At 47.6% G+C, this 23953-nt stretch overlaps 1 protein-coding gene and 1 pseudogene across 1 annotated transcript in view; one reads left to right on the top strand and one right to left on the bottom strand.

The window, feature by feature from the left end:
- The first annotated feature begins 279 nt into the window (after positions 1-279).
- The window catches only part of LOC114685688 (ventral anterior homeobox 2), a 28025-nt gene continuing 4351 nt past the window's right edge, over positions 280-23953 (top strand). The window contains exon 1 of the mRNA XM_028860333.1: positions 280-565. Coding sequence (XP_028716166.1) covers positions 331-565 — 235 coding nt within the window. The 5' untranslated portion in view covers positions 280-330. The remainder of the gene's footprint in view (positions 566-23953) is intronic.
- LOC114685678 lies at positions 12508-21515 on the bottom strand (annotated as a pseudogene).

The raw sequence follows: 23953 nt of genomic DNA on the forward strand, positions 1-23953 counted from the left end.
CTGCCAGGCTCTAAACAACGCCCCACGCGAGGAGGTAAAAGGACACCGCCCCTCCCCTTTTCTCCTTTCTATTCCTCCAATCCATCCTCCTTCTCTTCTCTCCCTCCCCCTTTCCCTCTTCACCTCCTCCCTCCCCAATCTCCCGCTGCGCTGCACCCGGGAGATCCACCCAGAATCCCAGAACCCTAGCTCGCGTCCAATCGCCGCGGGGGGCGGGCCTGTGGAAGGGGCGGGGCAGAAGGAGGAAGGGGCAGGGAGGGGTGGGGAAGGAGTTGCTACCCCGAGCTTGGACTAGGGAACGCTGCGACCCAAGCAGCAGTGGTGGCGGGCATGGGCGATGGGGGCGCGGAGCGGGACCGCGGCCCCAAGCGCGGTGGCCGGAGCGGACGCCACGGCGACCACAATGGAGCGGAAGACTTGCGTGCTGACACGGGTAGCAGGAGTCCAAGGGAGGTTGCGGCGACCTCGGTCTCCAGTCCCGCAGGCTCCAGGGAGAGCGGCGCAGACAGCGACGGACAGCCGGCGCTCGGTGAGACGGACCACTGCCGCCGCATCCTGGTACGAGGTAAGGGGACAGCCGCGGCTCTGGTTCCTTGGGTCACCATGCTACCCTTCCTGGGGCCTCCGACCTCTCTACAGCGTCCATCTCACAGTTCATATACTGGTTCATTCATTCGTCAGTACATACAGCAATTATTCCGACTGCCTATTGTGTACGGGACACTGAGCTGAACGCAGGGGACAAAGCAGAGGCTGGAAGGAGTCCTTGTTTCTCCGTCCTGCAGTTCATCCTTCGGGCTGGTTCTCTCTCCCTAGGCCCATACCGGCTGGTTGCTGTAGTAAGGATGCGAATCGGCTGGGGAAGCAAGACACCGAGAGCCAGGGCCTCGCGCAACGGTTCTCAGAGCAAGGGAGGAGAAAGTGTCACGCGCGCTCCGAAGGGACAGGATAGGGAGGGACCCGAGTGGGCAGCTGCTGAAGAAGGCCGGCCCCGCAGGCCTGCGGAGTGCTTTCCTTCCTCAGCCCAGCCATCTTTCCCAGAACCAGGCCTTGCATGGGTTGGTGGTCAAGGGAGGGCTCGGTGGGCGGAGGTAGGCTGGCCCGCCGTGGCTCCGCTGCCCAGTTCCCACTAGCCTGGTCGCCGACTCCGGGCGCCCCTCCACCTAGCCTGGCTGATGCTTTCCTCCTCTGCTCCACTCGCCTTCACCCAGTTTCCCAGTCCTGTCCCTGCGGCGGAACTCGACTTCGTAGCACTCTCCTGCCATCGCCCATCCAGACCCAGGCCCCCAGGCCTCCTGGGTCTGGGCCTCTCCAAGGTAGAAAGTCTGGATCCTGGGCCTGAGGCCTGTTGTCCTCCGCCATCCTGGGTTTTCAGATTGGCTCACTTGGCTTCCCCTAGCTGCCCTTTCTCGAACTTATTCATCCCATGTACCCATCCTGGAACCTGCAGGCCTCAGGAAGCCACCAACCATACCCAATTTCCTCTCTTCTGCCTAGGAGAACCTAGGTTTCTCTCGCCTTGGAGCAGATGGAGTACAACTTCCCTGAATCCCGTTTCCCGAATGTGAGTGGCCCTGGGGATCTGAGATTCAGCTAGGGCAGGGCATGGGGACAGCCTACCTGAAGGCATAGGAAGCTGACTTGAATCCAGAAGGGAACCTGCATAAAGAAATACTCTTGGGAATAGGTGTGGTCACTAGAAAATTGGGTGGCCACTGCCACTCTAGGGACCCGAATGGATTAAGGCAGTTACACCACCAAGATATGAGGACTTGTTGGTCACTTGGAGTTAAATTAGAATGCCATTCTGTCATTTGAGGGGTTCTGAGTCCAAGAAGTGAACCACCAGTTGAGTTTCACTAAGAAATCTGCAAGGCTTCTAGAGATAAAGACAGTCTAATGTTTCCAGCTCCAGGGGTAATGTCTTGAGTCCTTGCCAATATTATGCATCACACCAACCTAAAAGCAGGTTTTCCTCTTGTCAAGATGACTGAGTTCTGAGCCCAAACATGATCTACCACTCTACCAACCTTTATGTAGAACAAATAAATCTCATTCATGGGCATCAGTGGGATTGTCTCTGGTGCAGACTCTTAGAGGTGGGAGTAAGAAGTGACTCTCTCCTCTGGGACAGAGCCACTTAAGTCAGGCTGAGACACATATGTGGGGTTGCTCCGGTACATTGTCATGATACACTTTTGTAATGTACTCACAAAGGTAATTCTCTTACATTTGTAAAGCATACTGGAAAAATGAAATATGAAGTACAGTTATCCACCTGAGTGAAATGGAAAGCAAATGCAGCCCTCACAAATCCCTCTGCCCCTCCCCCATTTAATGACAAGGATGTTATTACAGGCCTGAAATGCCCAGGATGTCTTTTACTGCTAATCCCTCCTAGGCAGGGTCACTGGTGTCAGTCACTGCTCAATTACTTGAAGCCCCACCACTTATGGAAGGCCTCCATAAGTGAAGCCAGCTCAACACTCAGGAAGGGAAGCCTTCGTTGTCCACAACAAACAGCCTCCCATAAGCCCTAAGCACATTTTACCCTTGTCTTCTGGTACTCTGAAGACATAACCCCCTCATGTCTTCCAGGGAAGCCATTAAAAGGTACAAGGGAGACCGGGTGGTGGTGGTGCACGCCTTTAAACCCAGCACTCAGGAGGCAGAGCCAGGCAGATCTCTGTGAGTTCGAGTTTGAGGCCAGCCTGGTCTATAGAGCGAGATTCGGGACAGGCACCAAAATTACACAGAGAAACCCTGCCTCCAAAAAACCAAACCAAAACAAAAAGGTGCAAGATTATGAGGATTATCTGCCCTGGTTGCTGTGAGGCTAGGGCACTCCAAAAAAAAAAAAAAAAAAAAAAATGGCTCCACTCTCTCCACATCTTTCACCCTTCCTCCCTGGTTGTGGGATTGCTTGAGAGAAATCTTTAGCACTGGAAAGTCCAAAGACAGCTGGAGCCAGAGGTGAGCAGAATTGGTGTCTCATCTCTGGCCTTGCTGCCCCCACTCCAGGAAGCTTGCTAAGGATCCAGGGTGCTGCCAGGCACACAGAGAGCACTCTGCAGGCTTTCCATAAATATTGTTGAGGGGAGGCATGAGTCGCCCTGGGTGACCTACAAAACCTGTCTAATGGATGGGGTGGTGTGAGTTGGTAGTCAGAAGCCCCTGTTAACACACACACACACACACACACACACACACACACACACACACCATGGACCCAAGGACTGAGTTGCTGTGGAAAGTCAGCAGTTTAGAGGTAAAGAACAACTGATAAAAAGAAAATCAGACCATCTTGCAAACAAGCAGTGGGGTTCTCCTCTGGGTAACCCTGTTTGACCAATGTCTCAGATTTCCTCAGAGAAAACAAAGCTGGGAGCCCTGGAGCCCCCCTGTTCTGCTCACCCTGCCTTCAAAATGGAGGCGTTCTCTCCAGCGGCTGGCATAAATACTGTGCCACCAAGATGACAGACATGGGCACACCACAGGCTTCCACACAGTGATGCTTCTTCCCTGACTCCAGTCTCTAAGGCCCCTAGACACCCCCTGTGCGGTTGTACCAGGCCGTTGGCCAAGGAGGGGTAGTGTGGAAGGAACCTTTTGTTTTAATTTGGAAGGGGCTGGCCAGTGGAGGCAGGAGGCCACCGGAACGCGTGGGGCCTCCAAGCTCTAACCTCACCCTGCAGTTGGCCAACCCTGTGCTGACTCTTTCAGTGGAGAGGGATTGGGACAGGCAGAAGAGAGACAGCCTAATTCACAGATCCCTGCAATTGGCAGTCCAAGCCTGCCGCCACCTTTGGCTCAGACCAGTGGTGCTTTCCTATCAATCCAGATGAGAATCTAACTGGTCTTGATAGATCTGAGAATGCTCCATAGTTCCATGGTCAATGCCAGGAGGCACCAATAATCTACTCTGTCAGAGGTGCCCCCCTTGGAGCCTGCTGCCTCCTGGCAGGTCTCCAAACACTAGCCAAGACTCATCGTCTGCACCCCAGCCTTTCTAAGAACCGTTTCCCAACATGGCAAATCCTTCGGAGGAGTGATGCACCGGTCATCTTCCCGGCTAAAACGCCCTGGAGAGGAAGCTGGACAGACGCACCCGGTGCTTGGAGGCCCCCCTGAGAACACTGGGTCTTTGCCTTGAAATGGTTTGAAACGACTTGAGCACGATCTGGCTCTTCAAAACACGCAGCCAGTCGGGTGGTAGCGCCCAGTACAAAGGTTGCATGGGGCTGGTCTGCCTCCTACAGTTGCTCCCGAAAAGACGGTGGCTCCAAACAACTAGCTGCAGGGAGGGACACTTCCTCCAGCATTGAAGGCTCCGCTGGCTTCCCACCGGTCCTTGAGGAAACCTCCAGGCTGCAGGCCCAGCCTTGCTGAGCAGGCACGGTGCAGCAAAGCCAGGGCCGCCAGGGCCCGCGTTGAACTGCGGAGAGCTGGGCAAAGCCCCAATCCTGGGCCTCTTTCGGGGGCAGGGATCTCCATATCTCAGTCTGTGGATGTGTTTGGAAACCTGGTCCAACACATGCCTGAAGCAGATGTTGAGAGCCCTAGAGGACTCATTCAGAAAACCGAACTTTCGGAACTTTTGGAATTTAATTTTTTTTTTTTTAAATTTTAATGTTTGCGGAGAGTACTTTAAATTATTTTCCAGTGGTTGTTTCGTTCTGTATTTTTTCCGTCGCTTCGTTTGTTGTCAGCAGAAGAACCGCATTCTCACCGCCGGTCTGTGCGCAGTCATTTGGTTCTGTATTTTCCCTTCTATGTATTAATCACCCTCCCACCCCACAGGAAACCGAAGCGGGCAGCAGAATGAGGCCTTCTTTCTGCTCTTCCAACCAACCTCATTTTCAGAGAACGATGGCGACCATTTACATGGCTCTGTTCTCTCAAGCTTTCTTCCCCTGCATAGTCACGGTGGATTTCCACATCTACAGGACCCAATGAGGGGGCGCTGAGGACAAATCTTTGGAAAGCTGGAGCTGGGGGTGAGGATCGCTGGGGCTGGGGAAAATCAGAAAATCGAGATGTGACTTCCCTGCGTGTCGCAAGGCGGTCTCCGCTCCAAACTCACCTTCAGGGGTCCAGCACCATCCGTTAGAAATGGCATCTGTGTATTGTGCAGGCCTCGACGCCATTGCTCACCTGCCTCTGCCTCCTGTTTCTTTCCATTCCATTTTAATCGGGGGCGACAGCGGGAGCCTATGAGGATTTTTGTTTTTGTTTTTATTCTTATTTTCGTTTTTTGCTTTCTCTTTCTTGTTTGTTTCATACGAGAGAAATTGGCCTGGTTCTCGGGGGGATCCGGAGGCGGTATAAGCCTCTATTCTGCACCGCAGGTGGAGCTGATCTTAGGAAAGGCGTGGAGAGCAGCGCGCCCTCCCCCGGAGACCCAGGGTAGCCCAGGAGCTTGTGCAGAAGGGCTGAAGGGCGGCTAGGACTTTTCCAGACGCCTGGGTTTTCCAGCGGCCTAGACAACTGCGGAGAAGGGGCAGCGACAGGCGGGGAGCTGGCCTCGAAGGCCAAGGGTGGGTGCAATGAAATCCAGGCTTCGTTGTTGTGACCTGCAGCCTGGTGTCTGCCTGCAGGGGCGGTGCCCTCTCTAACCATTTGCTCTCAGAGCAGAGACCTCCTTTCTTCTTGACTTAGTCCACAGACACCAATGAGCACTCCTGTGAACCTGAATGGTTGAAGCCAGGGATGCCTCAACCTGGAGATTTGCTGCGGAGACTCTAGGACCCAGCACTGGGATCCTAGGTCGCGCAATGGCGGGAAGGGGGAGGTGTCAGGAGAGCAGGGAGCGGGATTCTCCAGTCCCTTGGCGACCCTGGGAGGTGGACACCATGTCTGCCAAGCCCACTCCATTTTTTTCTTTCTCAGCAGACAGCAGGCACTCAAATGTTTGCCAAATAAATGAAAGAAGACCATTGTCACTATTACCTATTTCCTAGGCGTGAAGCGACTAGTGACCACTCCCCAACGGACGTTCGGAAATTCCTATTTTGAGGGTGGACAGGAGGAGCATACAATGTAACTGTTAAAGTACGAGGTCGACAGAACCTTTTCAAATTCCCAGCTTTGGGAATCGCTAAAAACTAAGACCAAACAACCTTAATTTCTTTTGTTGCGCACGTGGGCGGGCGTGTGTGTGTGTGTGTGTGTGTGTGTGTGTGTGTGTGTTCTGATCATAGTGCTGGAAAGGCATAGGGGAGTCTTTTGCAAGGTCATAGGAAGTGCAGGGCCGCCATGGATGCGCTGGTAAGTTTCCACCAGCAAAATGAGCCTAAATTGGTTGTCCAGAGTGGTGGCCAAGAGCTGGTAATGCCTGCACACTCCAGAAGGCAGAGACAGGAAGATTGCCTCAGGTTCAAGGTCAGCCTCGGAGTCTATCAAAAACCAAAAGTTTAAAAAAAAAAAAAAAGACAAACAAAAAAACGAAAACAAACCAAAACAACAACAAAAATTCTAACAACGAACTAGCTTAAACCACTAGATAAATCTGCATCCTGCCAATTCACAAACGGCTTAGAAAAATGGAACTGTTCTCTTTGCCCAGGTTTGACCTCCTCACTAACGTTGAGGTTTGCGGGATGCCTTCCCGGACTTGCAGGGAGGATCCCACACTCTCAAGGTCCAGCTTAGGCCGGCCTCACTCAACATCATCCACTAGTCCATGGAGAGCTTTAATTCCAGAATACAAGCTTCACAGGAAACAGAACCAAAGGCAGCAAAGGCTGCCAGAAGCAGCTTCCGGCGTCCCCTTGTCCCCTTCCAGGCGATTTCCCTGTGCTATTTTGAAATTCACCTTTAAAAAATCTTAAAGTGCAGATCCACCAGACCCGTGTCCTTTGACGGTGCAGTGAGCTAATTGTGTAGACCAGGAAGGACTTGCACTTGGTCTAATTTATTATAAATACAGTGAAATGAACTCCCAGGCCCCCAGGCTTTGTGTAGATGTTTTTAAATGTTTCAGTGACATAAATTCCTAGCAGCCAAACGGCTGATTTGAAAGGCTTACACGATTTTAAAGACATTTCACTTAATTGTCAAGTAGAGAATTCATCAAAAATTTCCTTCATAAATAGCCTCTTTCAATTTTTTTTTTTTTTGATGTGTATGTGTTCACTCATGTATAGAGGTCAGAGGACAATTTGCAGGAGTTGGTTCTTGCGTACCATCTGGGTCCTGGGGAAGGAACTCAGGCTATCTCTCCCCAGATCTCTGCCTAGGACCTGCTGAGCCTTCTCAGCAGCCCCAAATCTTCCCTTCCCCTTTTTAAAGTCTAAGGCACCACACACACACACACACACACACACACACACACACACACACACACTTCTTAGCAGTGCCCCCTGGCTCAGCCCTCAAGTGGCTGGAAGGTAGCCATTTTTTGTTTAGGTTGTCTAATGTTTCTGCACATCTGTACAGCTGTGTATTTATTTTCCTCCCACTGAATTTTAGACACAAAGAACCCTTGCTTGTATTTAACAAATATATGGTGTTTCTTTGTATGGATCTCTGTCACATGGCTGGTGGACATTGGACTGTTTTCTGTTGCTATTCCATACATGTTGCAGTTAATAAACTTGGGGTTTTTTGTTTGTTGGTTGCTTGGTTGGTTATTTTCATTTGCTGGGTATGTCTGTGAGGGAGTTCCTCAAAGTGGGTTACTGGGTCAAAGGGTGTCTTTAATTGCCTTTGGTGGTGGCAATTTATATTGCTACCAAGAATGCTGGACAGTTACTCTTTCCAAATCCCCTCTGCACCTCAGGTGCGGGCAAGCCTTTGAACTGTTCCCTGTCCCCTTCTCTAGAGCTATTTTGTATGTTTGGTCGGTTAGTTGGTTGATTTAGGGTTGGTTTATTGTTGTTAAATATTTTTTTCTTTTCTTTTTTTGGGTTTTTCAAGACAGGGTTTCTCTGTGTAGTTTTGGTGCCTGTCCTGGATCTCACTCTGTAGACCAGGCTGGGCTTGAACTCACAGAGATCCACCTGGCTCTGCTGGGATTAAAGGCATGCACCATCACTGCCTGGCTGTTGTTAAATACTTTATAATTTTATTCTGTGTGTGTGTGTGTGTGTGTGTGTGTGTGTGTGTGTGTTGTGCATACATGAGGCCAAAAGAGATTGTTGGATCCCCTGGAGTGGGAGCTACAGACCCGACAGTTGTGAACTGGATCACGCTCTGGTCCTTTGCAAGGGCATATACTCTTTCTATAAGAGAGTAGTACTCACTAGTAACTGTTAAGCCATCTTTCCAGCCTCTGGCTTAGTTTTTTTAATTAATTAATTAATTTATTAATTTATTTATTTATTTATTATTGTAAGTATGAGTGTGAGTATTTGGAGGTTGGAGGACCACTTATAGGAGTCAGTGCTCTCTACTATGTGGAACCAGGAGATGGAACTCAGGTCCTTAAGCTTGGCAGCATAGCACTTTGACCAGCTAAGCCATCTGGCTGGCCCCTAGTTTTTGGTTTTTGAGACATTGTGTACATGTAACCAGGCTGGCCTAGAACTTACTATGTATCTGAACTTGATCTTTAACTCTGGAATCTTTATCTCCACTTCCTCGTTGTATATGAGAGCCACCACACCTGGCCTGCTTACAGATCGATAGATAATGTCAAATTATTCTGCAAAAGAGGTCTAGTAATTCATACTCCTCCCTTTGCCTCATCCCTAAATATTGTGGATCATTTAGACACTGGAGTAGCTGGCATTTAACTTCACTTCTTTGTTAGTGAAGCTGGGTGTCTTCCCACACCCGTGAGCCCAGGAGCATCTCCTCTGCTGACAATCGCTGACTCTTCCTTTTGACCATATTTTCAAATACTCCTTTCCTTATTAGTCCACGGAAATTCTGTATTATAGTCACCCGAATACTCGCAATATTATTGCGATTGTTCTAGTTTATAGCTTGCTTTTCAACTTTATGATGGCCTTTGTTTTCTTTGGTGTAAGATGTCCTTTCAATCATGTAGTCCATGCAGCTGGTTTGCCTTGCCATATATATACAGAGAGAAGCTTCCCTGTTTCCCTGCATGGTCATATCTACTCCAAGGATGCCCCGAGTAACCGAAAAACAGAAGTGTGCGAGTTATGTATTGCAAAATCAGGCAATGTTTTCACAAACTCCTTTTCTTATTTAGTAAATATTGTGTGGAAATATATCTAGAATCCCTTCATTCTTTTTTTTTTGAATAAACAATACAATGTGCAATTGTGTAGCTAGCATGTTATTTATTTAACTAATTTTCTGCTGATGGGTATTCAGGTTGGTTCTTTTTCACAATTCCAAACTCTGTGGTGTGTGTGTGTGTGTGTGTGTGTGTGTGTGTGTGTGTGTGTTTTATTTGTGGGAATGTGGGTGCACATGCCCTAAGCACCTAGTACAAGTGCAGGCAGAGGTCAGAGCAGGACAAGGCAAGATGTCCCTATCTCTTACTGTCTCATTGCCTTGAAACAGGCTCTCACTGAACTGGCAGCTGCACATTGCTGTCAGGCTGGCTGGCTGATGAGTTCAGATCCACTTGTCTCTGCCCTCAAGTGCTGGGGCTTCAGGCACAGGGCCTGGCTTTCTTTGTGGGTGCTGGGAATTCAAACTTAGGTCCCTGAGCCTACAGAGCAAGCTCTCTTATCCAGCGAGCTATCTCCCCAGCCCCAAGGCTGCATCTTAATTAAACAAGCAGTTTTTTAAAAATCTCATTTATGGAAAATATAACCACAGTGGGATCATGCATTGTATTAATTGTCACTTTGGTTTTTGTGGTTGTCGGTCTGTTTTGCGTTGTGTTAAAGTGGTGTCTGGCCCTGAACCTGCCTGGATTCTCCTTCCTCGGCCTCCTGAGTGCTGGAGGTGCAGCTGGCCCCACCAAGCCTGGTATGGAATCGTTGTTCATTTTTATTGCAGTAATAGTACTCTGGTTAAGTGTCTTAGAGGGGTCTTTTTGTGGGTGAAGTAATGTGATGTTTTGCCAAGTATGGCCATACCAAAGAAATAGAACTATTTCTGAGATAATAATAGTGAACACTGGGAGACAGTGAACATCCGTTATACTACTCTCTTTAATGTGCATATGTTTGAAATTTATCATAACAAAATATTTACAGTAATTGAAATTATTCACATATACATGGTATGGTTATAATTACAGGATAAATTTTTAGAAGCAAAAATTTAAAAACATGCCAGGCAGTGGTGGTGCACACCTCTAATCGCAGTACTCGGGAGGCAGAAGCAGGTAGATCTGTGTGAGTTCAAGGCTAGTCTGGTCTACAGAGTAAGTTCCAGGATAGTCAGGGCTACACAGAGAAACTCAAAAAAAAATTTTTTTTAAATACAACAAAGCTATTATAGGTATTTATATATTTCATGCCAAAACGTGCAAGCTCACATGCCCAGCAAGCAAAAATGCATGTATCACCTCACTGCTTCCTTCCCAAAGAGTCTGCTTTTAGAGTAAAATGTTTCCAAGTGAAAAACCAAAAACCAAAACCAAACCCTCACAGTTTCCGACTGCTAGTGAGGCTAAACCTGGTAATATTTATTCTGCATTTTTATTTTCTCGGCTGTGCACGCAATTACATCTGTGTTGAATTGGCTTCTGTTTGAAAGAGCTCTTTTCAAAAATTTAAAATTTACTCATCTTGTGCGTGTGAGTGTTTTGCCTGCTTGTATGTATGTGTGCCTTGTGTGTGCCAGCGGATGCTTGTGAGCCACCATGTGGGTGCTGGTTGTGGAACCTGGGCCTTTGCTAGATTAGAATTGCTCCCAATGGCTGATGCTCTCCAGCCCTGAGAGGGCTATTTATACACCGAGGAGACAAACCCTCTTTGTGGCTTGTGTTGCAGACATCCCTCCGGTCTTTTTCTTTTTTTAAATCGTTCTGAGATTTATTTTGTTTGCAACTTGAAATTGAAACGGTCATCACATCTAATGGCTGTCTCCTTTGGGGATTCTAGATTTTAGTTCCTGATTAGAAATGGAGATGGGAGGGAGGGAATCAGAATGTGGAAATCCCGAATTTGTGGAGGGGTGAATCCATCCCACACAACCCCATGCAGACACTGAAGTCACTTATAGAAAACGGTGCTGGTGTCGCTTCAGCAGCAGACATACTGAGGCTGGGAGGACACGGAGAGGAGGAGGGAAGGGAAGGAAGGGAAGGAAGGGAAGGGAAGGGAAGGGAAGGGAAGGAAGGGAAGGGAGCGAGGGAGCGAGGGAGCGAGGGAGCAAGGAAAAGCAAAGGGTGCTGGGCACACTTGTCCATGCACACCCTTCTGGCGTTTTCCTTCACCAGCAACACTCAATGGCATGCAAATGCTATGTTAATAGTTGTTAAACTGCATTGTTTAGGAAATCCCTAACTAAACATTGATCTGCATTTGCTTGAGTCCTTGAATATGTGCAAACACACATCTTTGAGTCGGGAGGAACGCTGGAGGATGGTGGGAGAGCGCCTGCTCCTTTGCTCCAGGCTCTTGGCACCAGCCTTAGTACTGGGGGGAAATCATTTTGCCTTCAAAGCAAACTAAATACTTCAAAAAAATTATACAAAGGATGGTGGGAGAAATTTTCCTTCTCTGATCAACTTCTAGTTCCAAGAGGGAGCAGAAGGCGGGGGTGGGGGTGGGGGTTTGCAAGCCAGACTTGCTACTGTGTGGGTACACAGGAACACATGGGAGTTTACTCTGCAAATATATAAATAAATACACACACACACACATACGTACACACACACATATACACACACACATACACATAGATGCATACATACACACACATACATACATACACATAGATACATACATACACACATACACACACACATAGATACACACACACATACATATATACACAACCTCACACAGACTTGCTGTTGCAGTTGACAGTATCTGGTGAATGTCCATCCAGGTTAGTAGGTGAAGACATTCCTCATTCATTTTTTTTTTTTTTTTTTTTTTTTAAGACAGGGTTTCTCTGCGTAGCTTTGCACCTTTCCTGGAGCTCACTTGGTAGCCCAGGCTGGCCTCGAACTCACAGAGATCTGCCTGGCTCTGCCTCCTGAGTGCTGGGATTAAAGGCGTGCGCCACCACCACCTGGCTGACATTCCTCATTCTTACCAATGGCTCTAGAGTAGCCAAAAATCACTGGTTTCATTGACCAGTCTATTATCAAGCTTTTGAGGGTTTTTGTTTGTTTTGCTTTTTAATGAAACTACATCACGGTGGATTTGACTTCATCAAATTCCAGCATTTCTTTAGGACAGAAGCTCTTCAAGGGTTCTGGGAGGGCCTCGTATTTACTGTTGTTTGCTTGTTTACTGGGTGTACTGATTTTATGTTACTGGTTTCGCACAGACGACAAACAGCTCTCCAGTACACACTCAGTTCCCTCTCCTCCTCCCCTGCCATCCTATTTCCTCTTGCTTCTCTTCTGATTTTTTTTTTTCATTTTTGAAACCAGAACATTTATTTTATGACTGACTGAAATCCTCAAGATGAACTGGATGCTGCCACAGCCGCCCTCTGGGGTTTAGGTGATGTCCCTTCACGGAATCCATGTCTGAATCTTCCATAGACAACTTTTAGGTGTCTCATCCACCCAGCCCTGAAGTGCTTCATCTCTTAGCCTTGGCACTCTGGTTATACCTTCTCCTGCGCTTGGCAGGATAGCCACATTTGCCACAGGTCGGCTTCTGAAGGTGGTAGGCCGCAGAGCCACAGAGGTGGCACCATGTGTGTGCATCTTACTGTGACACTTTCCAAAGGATGGCGTTCCTTGCTTCTGCCACCGAGACCAAAGAGGCTGGAAGAGCTCTCTTCTGCTTTCATGTCGTGTGTGTGTGTGTGTGTGTGTGTGTGTGTGTGTGTGTGTGCACATACATATATAATTTCCAGTGTGTCTGAAGGATTCTAGGACCCCAAAGTGTGAGAGAACAAGTATTTTTTGTCTTTCTGATTCCGCCTTATTTTACTTAACTTCAGTTAATACAATAACCTCCAGCTGCATCTATTTCCCAGCAAATGACGTCTTTAATTTTAAGCATACTTCTTTAGTAAAGAGAACTCATTTTTTATAAATCTCTGTGTGCATGTGTGGCAAGCCACAGCACTTGTATGGCGCTCGAAGGACAACTTCCTGTGCGTCTGCTCTCTCCTTCCACTGTGTGGATCTGTGAGATGGAAACCAGGTCACCAGACCCAGTGGCAAATGCCTTGACCCACCGAGCCCTCACCAGCCCCCAATTTAATTCTTCTTCATGGCTGAATAAAACTCCATTGTGTTACCATGTTCTGTTTATCTGTTCATCTGTTGATGGACATCTCGGCAGATCCTGTATCTTAGCTATTGTGAATGGGGCTGCAGTCTACCGCCCCCCTAGCCCCAAGTACTTTTCATGTTGTATCCATTTGTGTTTCTATTAGCAGCTTCAGAGAACCTAATTACTCTGACTCTGGCCAGCAGTTTTCCTCGTCTGAGAAATACAATGTTTCAAAAGTCCCAAGGACCCTCAAGCTGCTCCCCTGGTCCCTTCTGTGACTAAACGCGAGCCTGAGCACTTTCTTGTTTTTTTACTTTATTTTTAAAGATTTGTTTATTTTTACTTTATGTATATGAGTGTTTTGCCTGCATGTATGTCTGTGCACCACATGTGTGTGCAGCATCCATGGAGGTCAGAAGAGGGTGCCCGATAACCTGGAACCAGAGTCCCGGACAGCTGTGAGCTGCCATGTAGTGCTGGGAATGAAACCCCTGTCCTCTGAAAGAGCAGCCAGTGCTTAACCACTGAGCCATCTCTCCACATGGCACTTTTCACTTTAATTAACCACTTGTACTTCTTCTTCTCTGGATGATGTGTTCAGTTTTCCACGGACTGGCCAGCTTTGGCCCTGGCCTTGAGCGGCTGGGTGTGTTCTGACTCCAGACTCTTCTCTGGGTCTGTGTTTAACCCTCTCACTCCCTGCAGAAACACGTGCTCAGAAGCACTCTATTGGCCACTGCTTTCCTCTGAGTGCTTTTTGTGTTCTTCCTTGATTTGTGAAGCTCCGTTTTTCATATTTAAGTGTTAATTTGGTACTGTATGCAATGTCAGATGGATCGCCTTATTCCAAACAATGAGCTAACTGTCCAAGGCCCACGTCTTTAACAGCCCTGTCTTTCCTCCAACTAATTTGAAATGCCATCTTTGTAGAATGTTCAGGATCCCTGAGGGCATGTGGATCTGCTTCGAGGTTGTCCTCCGAGTCACACCACTTTAGTGAGTCTGGATTCAGAACAGATTTCGCTGTGCGGCTGTGTAGGCATCCTCTCCTCTTTCTGTTTTTGGTGGTGGTGGTGGTGGTGGTGGTGGTGGTGGTGGTGGTGTGTGTGTGTGTGTGTGTGTGTGTGTGTGTAACTTTGTAAATACAAAACATGTATTTGTTTATTTGTTTCACACAGGGTCTCTCTATGTATAGCCTTGGCTGTCCTGGAATTTGTTATGTAGACCAGGCTGGCCTCAAATTCGCAGAGGCCTTCCTGAGTCTGCCTCTCAAGTGTACCACCACACCCAGCTCTGGTTGGATGATTTTTATTGTCATGGTCACACTGTACATGGTGATGGGTTCACAGTGCCATTTTTTTTTTTTTTTTTTTTTGAGGCTGGGGAGATGATTTTCAGTAAAGCACCCATGGCGGGGGCGAAGGGGGGCTGTGATCCCCGTGCCAGGAAGTGGAGACAGGAGGATCCTTGGAGTTTGCCAACAGTCTAACCAATCCATGAGCTCCAGGTTCATTGTGAGTTTCTACCTGAAAAACTAAGGTGGAAACAATAGCAGAAGATACTCGACATGGACCTCTGGCCGTCACACACATGAATATCCACACATACGTATATACAAAAGACATTTTCATATACGTGATCATGGACTTTGACCAATTTCTCCCTCCTTTCCATTTCAATCATTCCCATTTGTTCCCCAAGCCATGCTTCTACCTTTAATCCTGTATACACTTATATGTACATACATGCTTTCATATATCTACGTAATATATATCTAGAGATGAGGATTCTGAATTTGGCTTATTTCAGTTAACAAAATGATTTCTGTTTGCATCCATTTTTGTGCAAATTTTTTAAGTTGATTCTTATTTCAGGCTGCACAAAATTCTGTTGTGGATATCCACTACATTTTCTCTGTCCATTCATCTGTTGATGGTCAGCTAGATTGCAATAAAATTGGATGGGCAGGGGTCTCCAACATGTTAAATTTTGCCCCTTTTTTCCCCGAGACAGGATTTCTCTATGTAGCCCTGGCTGTCCTGGCACTCACTCTGTAGACCAGGCTGGTCTCGAACTCTGAGATTCACCTCTCCGTCTCCCCAGTGCAGGGATCAAAGGTGTACACCTCTGCTGCCACCATCACCACTACCCAGCTGCCTCTTTTTGAAAGACTTTTCCTTAACTATTTAAATTTCCACAGTAAACATGAAAGTGAATTTTCCACAAGGAATTTTTATAGTGGCAACATTCTATTTCTGGATCAAGGTAGGAAGAGTCTTGTCTCAATTAGAAGTCAACACATTAAAGCTAGGCATGGTGGTATGGGCCTGTAAACCCAGCACTCCAGAGGCTGAAGCAGGAAGACTGCTGAGTTCAAGGCCAGTCTGGGCTACAGAGCATGACCTTGTCTCAGAAAAACAAAATGAAAATGAATAACAACAAAGCCACACACAAGCCGCCTCTTGCAGAAAAGGGCCTTCCTGGGGCGAGGTAGGAAGTGAAGCAAGCGAGGGGTCCCGTGGGAGAGGGGTCAGAGGGGCTCTGTTTGGCCTGGAGAGTGGGTTTGTGACTTCCAGGTTTGTTTTATTATCTTCTCTGCTCCCACTCTTACCTTGTTGTTTTGTTTAAATTTTATTTTTTAATTGAATTAAAATTAATTTAAATTTATTACTTCTCCTTCTTGCCCACACAGGACCTCTGGAAACAGAACCTTGTCTGCTTTGCTGGTCCCTATGACCTCAGATTCTAGAACAGTGCTTGGCACATTGATAAAGATCTATTGCTCCAATAAATAGATATGACTTTTCTTATTTACATAATGGGATAATACTGTACATGTTATTTATTCTTAACGTATTTTTCAATAATATTTTATTTTATATGTGTAACAGCTTCGCATGTGCGTATGCATCTGCACTATGCATATGTGTATGTATACCACATACATGGAGTACCTGGGGAGGTCAGAAGAGGCTTCGATTCTCAGGAACTGGAGTTACAGATAGTTGTGAACTGCCATGTGGGTGCTGGGAACTGAACCTGGGTCCTCTGCAAGAGCAGCCAGTGCTCTTAACTGATGACCCATCTCTTCAGCCCCTAAACGTGTTATTTTATGTTACTTTCTTGCACTTTGTGTCAGGTCACATGACCATTCCCTCACTCTTTCTCACTTCTACCAGATGTTTTATAGCATGGGTCACAGTGTGTTCAGTCATCTCCCTGTGGGTAACATTTGGGGTACTTTGAAAAAGAATTTTTCATTGTTATTGTTTCTTTGAGACTGGGTCTCACTGTGTAGCCCAGGCTTGCCTGGAACTCATAGAGATCCACCTGCCTCTGCCTTTTGAGTGCTGAGATTAAAGGTGTGTACTGCCATGCAAGCCTATGTTTTGAGGTTTTAGTTTGTGTATGTGTGGCTATGGGGTCACATGGGTCTACATGCATGGGTAGAGACCAAAAGTCAACATTAGGTATCTTCCACAATCGTTCTCCATGTGTTGTTATGATTTATCTTTTGTTTTGTGTGAGTATTTACCTACATACATATACATGCACCACACAGGTAGAGAACTCACAGAAGCCTGAGAGGACTTTGGATCCCCTAGAACTTGACATAGTTGTGAGCCACCATGTGGGTGCTGGGACCAAAGCTGGGTCCTCTGCAAGAGCAGGAAGTGCTCTTAACTCAAAAGCCTTCTCTCTAGCCACTTCACCTTGTTTTAAACCTGGAACTCATCAATTTATCTAGCTGGCTGGCCAGTGAGCTCCAGGGACCCGCCTGTCTAGGGCCCCACTCCTGCTGAGATTGGTGCTTGGAATTTGAACTCAGGTCCCCATGCTCATTCAGCAATCCTCTTGCCCATGGAGCGATTTCTGCTCAACAGTATTTCCACCCAAGTGTTTATTGTATATTTTGGTCTTTGGTGTTTTGCTCAGACTGACTTTAATGGAGTCAGACACATCCTCTGTGTTTCTTCCAGTCTCTTGTGTTCTGTCTGCTTAGTAAGCTCCTAAGAGAATGGGGCATGGTGGCGCACGCCTTTAGTCCTGGCACTCTGGAGGCAGAGGCGGGCGGGTCTCTGTGAGTTTGAGACCAGCCTGGTCTACAGAGTAAGTTCCAAGACAGCCAGGGCTAAGACACCCTGTGTTAAAAAACAGGCAAGCTCCTAACAAGCAAGGTCATAGGAAAGTGTCCTGGAGATGGAGAGACGGCTCAGCAGTTAAGAACAGAAACCTAAGTTCAATTCCTAGCACCCACATGGCAGCTCACAACTCTCTATAACTCAGGTTCCAGAAGATCTGATGCCCTCTTCTGTGCTCCTAGGTCACCAGGTCCACACATGGTACACAGACATACATGTAGCCAAACACTTATACACATAGAAATGAAATAAAATAAATCTGAAAGGGCTGGAGAGATGGCTCAGAGGTTAAGAGCACTGGCTGTTCTTCCAGAGGTCCTGAGTTCAATTCCCAGCAACCACATGGTGACTCACAACCATCTGTAATGAGATCTGGTGCCCTCTTCTGTCCTGCAGAGATACATGCAGACATTACACTGAATATATAATAAATAAATAAATAAATAAATATATATATATATATAATATAAATAAATAAATAAATCTGAAAGAAAAAAAGAAATACCTACCATATTTTTGTAATGTCTTTACCATATTAATTTTTTTACCATTTTAATTCACCCTTTTATAATAGATCACTTGCTCTGTGACTTACTTGAAACTTGATATTTTTGGTGTGAGAAAAAGTTTTCACTTAATTTTATTCCAAATAGATGATTTGTGGCCACCAGTCTATTTAAGCTCTCTTATAAGCGCAGCCTGTCCTCATTTGGAATGTCCCTTACAGGCTGGAGGAATGGCTAAGCAGTTAAAAGCACTCGCCACTCTTGTAGGGGACCAAAAATCAGTCCTTAGCACCCATTTTGAGTGGCTCACAACCAACCGCGTCTAACTCCAGCTCTAGGGGATCCAACAACCTCTTCTGGCCTCTGTGGGCACTACACACACATGCGGGGCTGGGTGGCCATGGCTAGTTTTAGAATGGCCCTAACCACTGCTCCACTGCTGTCCACACATGTCTGACAGTGAGTGTGCCCTCCATCCGATTGCCTGTTCCAGGACTGCCATTGAACACCATTCCATTCCTATCACACTCACACTCCACTTCTTTACTTAATATACTAGTATAGTGCATTCTTGACATTTATTTATTAATCAGGGGAGACATATGTGAAGGTCGGAGGATAAATTTCAGGAGCTGATTCTCTTCCACCGTGTGTGTGTGTGTGTGTGTGTGTGTGTGTGTGTGTGTGTGCAAGCAACTTTATATGCTGAGCCATCGTCTCTACACCTCTAAAATTAAATACTCACTTTAGCCTCACCCAGCCATGTAAAATCATGGTCTATTAGTTGCTTTTCTGTTGCTGTGATAAGACACCATGACCGAGGCAGCTTATTAAAGGAAGGGTTTATTTGGGCTTGTGGTTCCAGAGCAATTCGAGTTCATCACCACCCTGGCAGGGAAGCATAGCCACAGGCAGGCACGACAGCTGCATTAGCAAACTGAGACCTCACATCTTGAACTGCAACCACTTACTTGGCAGAAAGTGTGTTCTAGGAATTCTCAGATTCTTCTGAAGCCTCAAAGCCTGCCCCCAGTGACACACTACCTCCAGCCAAGCCACACCTCCTAAACTTACCCAAATACCCAAACAGCACCACCAACTGGGGGCTAAGTATTCAAACCTCTGAGCCCCTGGGAGCTATTCTCATTCAAATTCAACCTACACAGGGGTTAAGGTTTTTCTAGTAAACATTAAAATAAGTTTTGAAATGGCAGGCGTTTCTCGTGTGCTGTTTTAAATCATCTTACAGCCCACAGAGACACGGGGAACCATTACCGGGTTCTCTCTCTGTTGGTGAATCTGTGCGTTGGCTGACACCAGTCCACGCTGGCTTTGTAGTTTGTCTCTGTGGTGGTTAACTTCATATTTCGAAATCAACAACAGGCCCACAATAAGTTGCAGGATTAGTGCAGAAAGATCTGAAGTAGCCACCAGCCAGCCTGGCTTCCCTCCTCGGGAGTATCTCACAAACATCCATGGCACATTATCAGATCCAGGAGAGAGTCAGGAGTGGTGTGGCACACACGCGATCCCAGCACACAATCCCAGCGCGTAAGAGGCAGAATCAAGGAGGGTCAAAAGTTCAAGACCAGCTCGAGCTACATAGAGAGTTCCAGGCTAACCTGGACTTCAGGAGATTTTGTCTCAAAAACACAAAACAAAATAAAAAACAAACAAGAAAATCACACAGAAAACTGCCAGGTGGTTAGTCCGAGAAACTGAGCCGTAGACCTTCCTTGAGCTCCATCTGTGTGTGGCATCATTCATCTCTGTCTCCCATAGTTCTGTGATGCCTTGTCACATGCATGGGTTCAGAACATGACTGAAATAAAGAACCATGGCCCCACCACAAAGGGCTTCTCTTTTCTTTCTTAAAAAAAAATTAAAGACTTATTTTATTTTTAATCCTACAGATATCTGTGTGTGGGTATGGGCACAGAAATGTGGGTGCCCTCAGAGGCCAGGGGTGCCAGTTCTCTTGCAGCTGGAGTTACAGGCAGTTGTGAGATGTGAACTGACTGCTGGCAGCCGAACCCAAGTCCTCTGTGAGAGCAGCAAGTGTTCTTAACTGCTGAGCATCTCTCCAGTCTTTCTGTGTTTTTTTTATTTTTTATTTTGTAAAGCCTGGGCTGTCCTGGAATTGTACTGTGTAATCTAGGCCATCCTTGACCTCACAGAGATCCACTACTTCTGCCTCCCAAGTGCTGGAATTAAAGTCACGCACCACCACCCCTGGCCCACAAGGGCTTTGCAATGCTCCCCTTGTGTGGTCAAATCGTTCACCTGCCCCAGGCCCTGGCAGTCACTGCTCTGCCCCTCCCCCCCTCACCAGTTCGTCATTCTGATGTTATATAAACAGAAGCTTGTGTACATGACATCTGGGAACTGGCTTCCATTTATTTTTTTTATGTATATGGGTGTTTTGCCTGCAAGTATGTCTGTGTATCACATGCACATAGTGCCTGGAAGGCCAGAAGAAGGCATCAGATCCCCCTGGAACTGGAGTTAGTTACCAAAGATTGTGATCTGCTCTGGATGTGCTGAGACTCGAACCCAGATCTTCTGGAAGAGCAGCCAGTGCTCTTAAGCTCCAAGCCCCCTCTCCAGCTCTGGCTTCTTCACTGTGCTCCCTGAGCACATCAACTTTGTCAACAGTGACCCTTCTTCACTTCTAAGTAGTTTCTCCAACCAGCCCGCTGCTGAAAAAACACTTGCTTAGTTCCCTTTGGAGGCCATTAAAAGGAAATTTGGGGCCAGGGTGTAGCCCAGTTGGTCGATTGCTTGCCTATCATGCATGAAGCCTTGGACTCAATTCAGAGCACCAAACAAACCAAGCATGGTGGATTATGTCTGTAATTCCAGCAGGAAGATCAGGAGTTCAAGGTCATCTTCAGCTACTAGAGAGTTTGTAGACAGCCTAGAATCATGAGACCCCCATCTCAAAAACAAGCAGGGCCTGGAAAGATGGCTCAGCGGTGAAGAGCACTGGCTGCTCTTCTAGAAGACCTGGGTTCGATTCCCAGCACCCATATGGCAGCTCACAACACTAGTTCCAAGAGATCAAATACTTCTTCTGGCCTCCGAGGCACACATGTATGAATACAAGCAAAACACTCACATATATGAAATAAAAATAAGTAAATCTTAATTTTAAAAAAGGCAAAAAGAAAAGCCGCTGTGTACAGGTCTTTGTGTGGACATAAGGTTTCACTTCTCCAGGACAAACACTCAGGAACACAGTCACCGGGTTGTTGGTTGGTTGTTTCTTTAACTCTCTCAGTTACCACAGGCTGGCTTCCAGAGTGGCTGGATCGTCTTTTTACCAGAGATCCGGTGTCTGCATCCTCCGTGGCCTTTGGCATGCTCAGCATCCTTTTCCTTTCTCTTCCTCTTTGCTCCCCTGCCCCCCAGCATTCGTGATGTCTTCTGTTCTAACAGGCACACCTCACTGTGGCTCTAAACCGCTTCCCCGAACACTGGTGATGTGGAACACGTTTCCCTGGGTTCTCCTGTGTGGCTTGACGCCGGGTGGTGGTCAGTGGTTGCTTTTCTTGTGTAGTGGCCCTGAGGGAGAGTCCCAAGAGGCCCATGGTCCCTACAACACACCAATAGCAAGACCTTCATCCATCAGACATACTGGGCTCCAAGCCTGGGTGGGACCTGGGCTGGCAGGATTTGGTCCCCTCTGAGCAATGATGTCCTTCTTCCCCGACACCATCCCATCCCCACCCCCACTCGCCTGCTTCCAAGGCTGATTGCACATGAAGATGGGACCAGAGCCAGAGCACACCCTGAAGGTTGAACAGCCACTGAGGCAAACAGGAGCTGTAAGGGTCAGGCCAGGCCATGGGTGTGGGAAGAAGGGGCTGAGGCTACCTATCTGGAATAGAAGTTCTAAAAGGAAGACTACAGTCCTTGGGGGCTGCAAGGCAGGCAGCAGCCCCAAATAGACACCCTGTCTCACACTCTCCAAGGGAACAAGGGGCTTTTCCAGAAGATCGCTTCTTGCCCATTGCTGAAGTCTTGGCTGAAACTTAGCAACTGTATTAAGGATGTCCCACAGCATGTTCATGAAGTGAGACGAGAGTGACTGGGAGCTGTTGTTTGCACATTGGGGATTGAACCCAGGGCCCTGTGCCTGCTAGGCAAACGCTCTGCTGGACTACATCTCCAGACCCTGCTTGTTGCTGTTGCTGTTATTGTTTGTTGAGAAAGGTTCTCACTGTGTAGCCCAGGCTAGCCTCGAACTTGCAGTCTTCCTGCTAACATCACCGTAGTGGTGGGATTAGCACAGGAGTGTGCTAATCAGGGTGTTTCTAGGGGTTATTGAATACTGACAGTGGGACCTTCAAGAAGTCACTTAAAACTTGCTCCTCAAGCCGGGCGGTGGTGGCGCACGCCTTTAATCCCAGCACTCGGGAGGCAGAGGCAGGCAGATCTTTGTGAGTTCGAGGCCAGCCTGGACTACCGAGTGAGTTCCAGGAAAGGCGCAAAGCTACACAGAGAAACCCTGTCTCGAAAAACCAAAATAAATAAATAAATAAATAAATAAATAAATAAATAAAAACTTGCTCCTCGAATATAAAGTAGGGAAATGACAGTTCCATCTCCGTGGAGACACTGGGAAGGTTCAAACTCAAGATCAACCCCCGGCCCAGGGCAGGGGCTGAAGAACCTGACCCCTTTGTTGCTACTGCTGCCTGTTTACGTGTACACAATGTGTTAGGACTAAAACCACTACCCTGCCAGCCCCACCCTCACACCTCTGGGCTCCCTCTTCCCCACAAGTCTCCTGCTTTCATATCTTTCAAATATATTTTAACTATGGGTATGTGTCTGTGGGGGTATATGTGCACATGTGTATCATACCATGAGGCCAAAAGAGGGTGTAGGATCCCCCAGCGGTGGGGCTACAGGTGTTGTGAGTCCCCCGATGTGGGTGCTGGGAACAGAACCCAGGTTCTTCGCAAAAGCGACAGTCGCTTTTCACTGCTGAGCGGTATCTCCAGGCCCATCTCAGCCTTCTTAGGGCGACTATGTAAGAAGCCTGTTTAGTAGCCTCTAGCTTCCCAGCACATAGCAAAACCTGTTTCTGCGCCCCCTGGTGGAAATGAGGATCCTTGCAGCTGCAGGAGATGGCATGTTGCAGGGGCTTCCTGAGCAAGAGTCGCTCAATTGTTGTTGTCACTCAATTGGTGTTGGTTTTGTTTGGAGACAGGGTCTGTATCCCAGGCTGGCCTGGTCCTCTGGTCCTCGTGTTTCCACTTCCCAAGTGCTGGGCTTGCAGGCATGCAGCACCGTGCCCTGCCGAGCTGGTGGTCAGCTTTCCAGGCTGCTGCTCCTCCATTGCAGGGAACTGCAGCTGGTCTCCTTGTGTGCCTGGTGGATCCCATGGGCACAGTGCTGCCTTGTCCCACCGTCTGATTATTACCTGTGCTAACAGGTTTCACATCAGTGGTGGGGAGCTTAGATTACAGCATTTCCCCTTTCTGAGAGCTTTTGTGGTGCTCTGTGGTGATCGTGGGCTGTAGGCTTTTGGCCTTTCTTAAACGGACCCCAAAGCACTAAAGAGGGTTCTGTGTGAAAGATATTGGCCTAAAGCCTGAGATGGTTCAGCTGTACAGGGACACAGCGAGTGGGTTAGGTTAGTTCCCTGGCAGGAAGATAACCCAGCAGCCTAGCAGGGTGGTACCAGCCTTTGGGCCCCTCCTGGGGTTTCCAGCTTCTCGTCTGCCCTCTGTATCACATCAGCTAACATCCTTCTGGACCCCAGGAGGGACCAGGGCTCCGTGTCTCCAGAAAGCCTTCTGTGACTGACCACACTCAGTTCTAATCCATCTTCTCTGGACTTGAGGACTTGGTCTGTTTTGTCCCAGCTAGTTACTCTGCAAAGGGAACAGAATCCGGGGTGAGCCACAGTGAGGACTCACTTCTGCCCAGGCCATGATGGCCAACCTCACTCTCCCACCTCTCTCTTCCCACTCCCTCCCTCTCGACTTCCCTCTATCTCTACCTACCTTCCTTCCTA

This window comes from Peromyscus leucopus, chromosome 3 (assembly GCF_004664715.2).
Source record: "Peromyscus leucopus breed LL Stock chromosome 3, UCI_PerLeu_2.1, whole genome shotgun sequence".
Lineage (NCBI taxonomy): Eukaryota > Metazoa > Chordata > Mammalia > Rodentia > Cricetidae > Peromyscus > Peromyscus leucopus.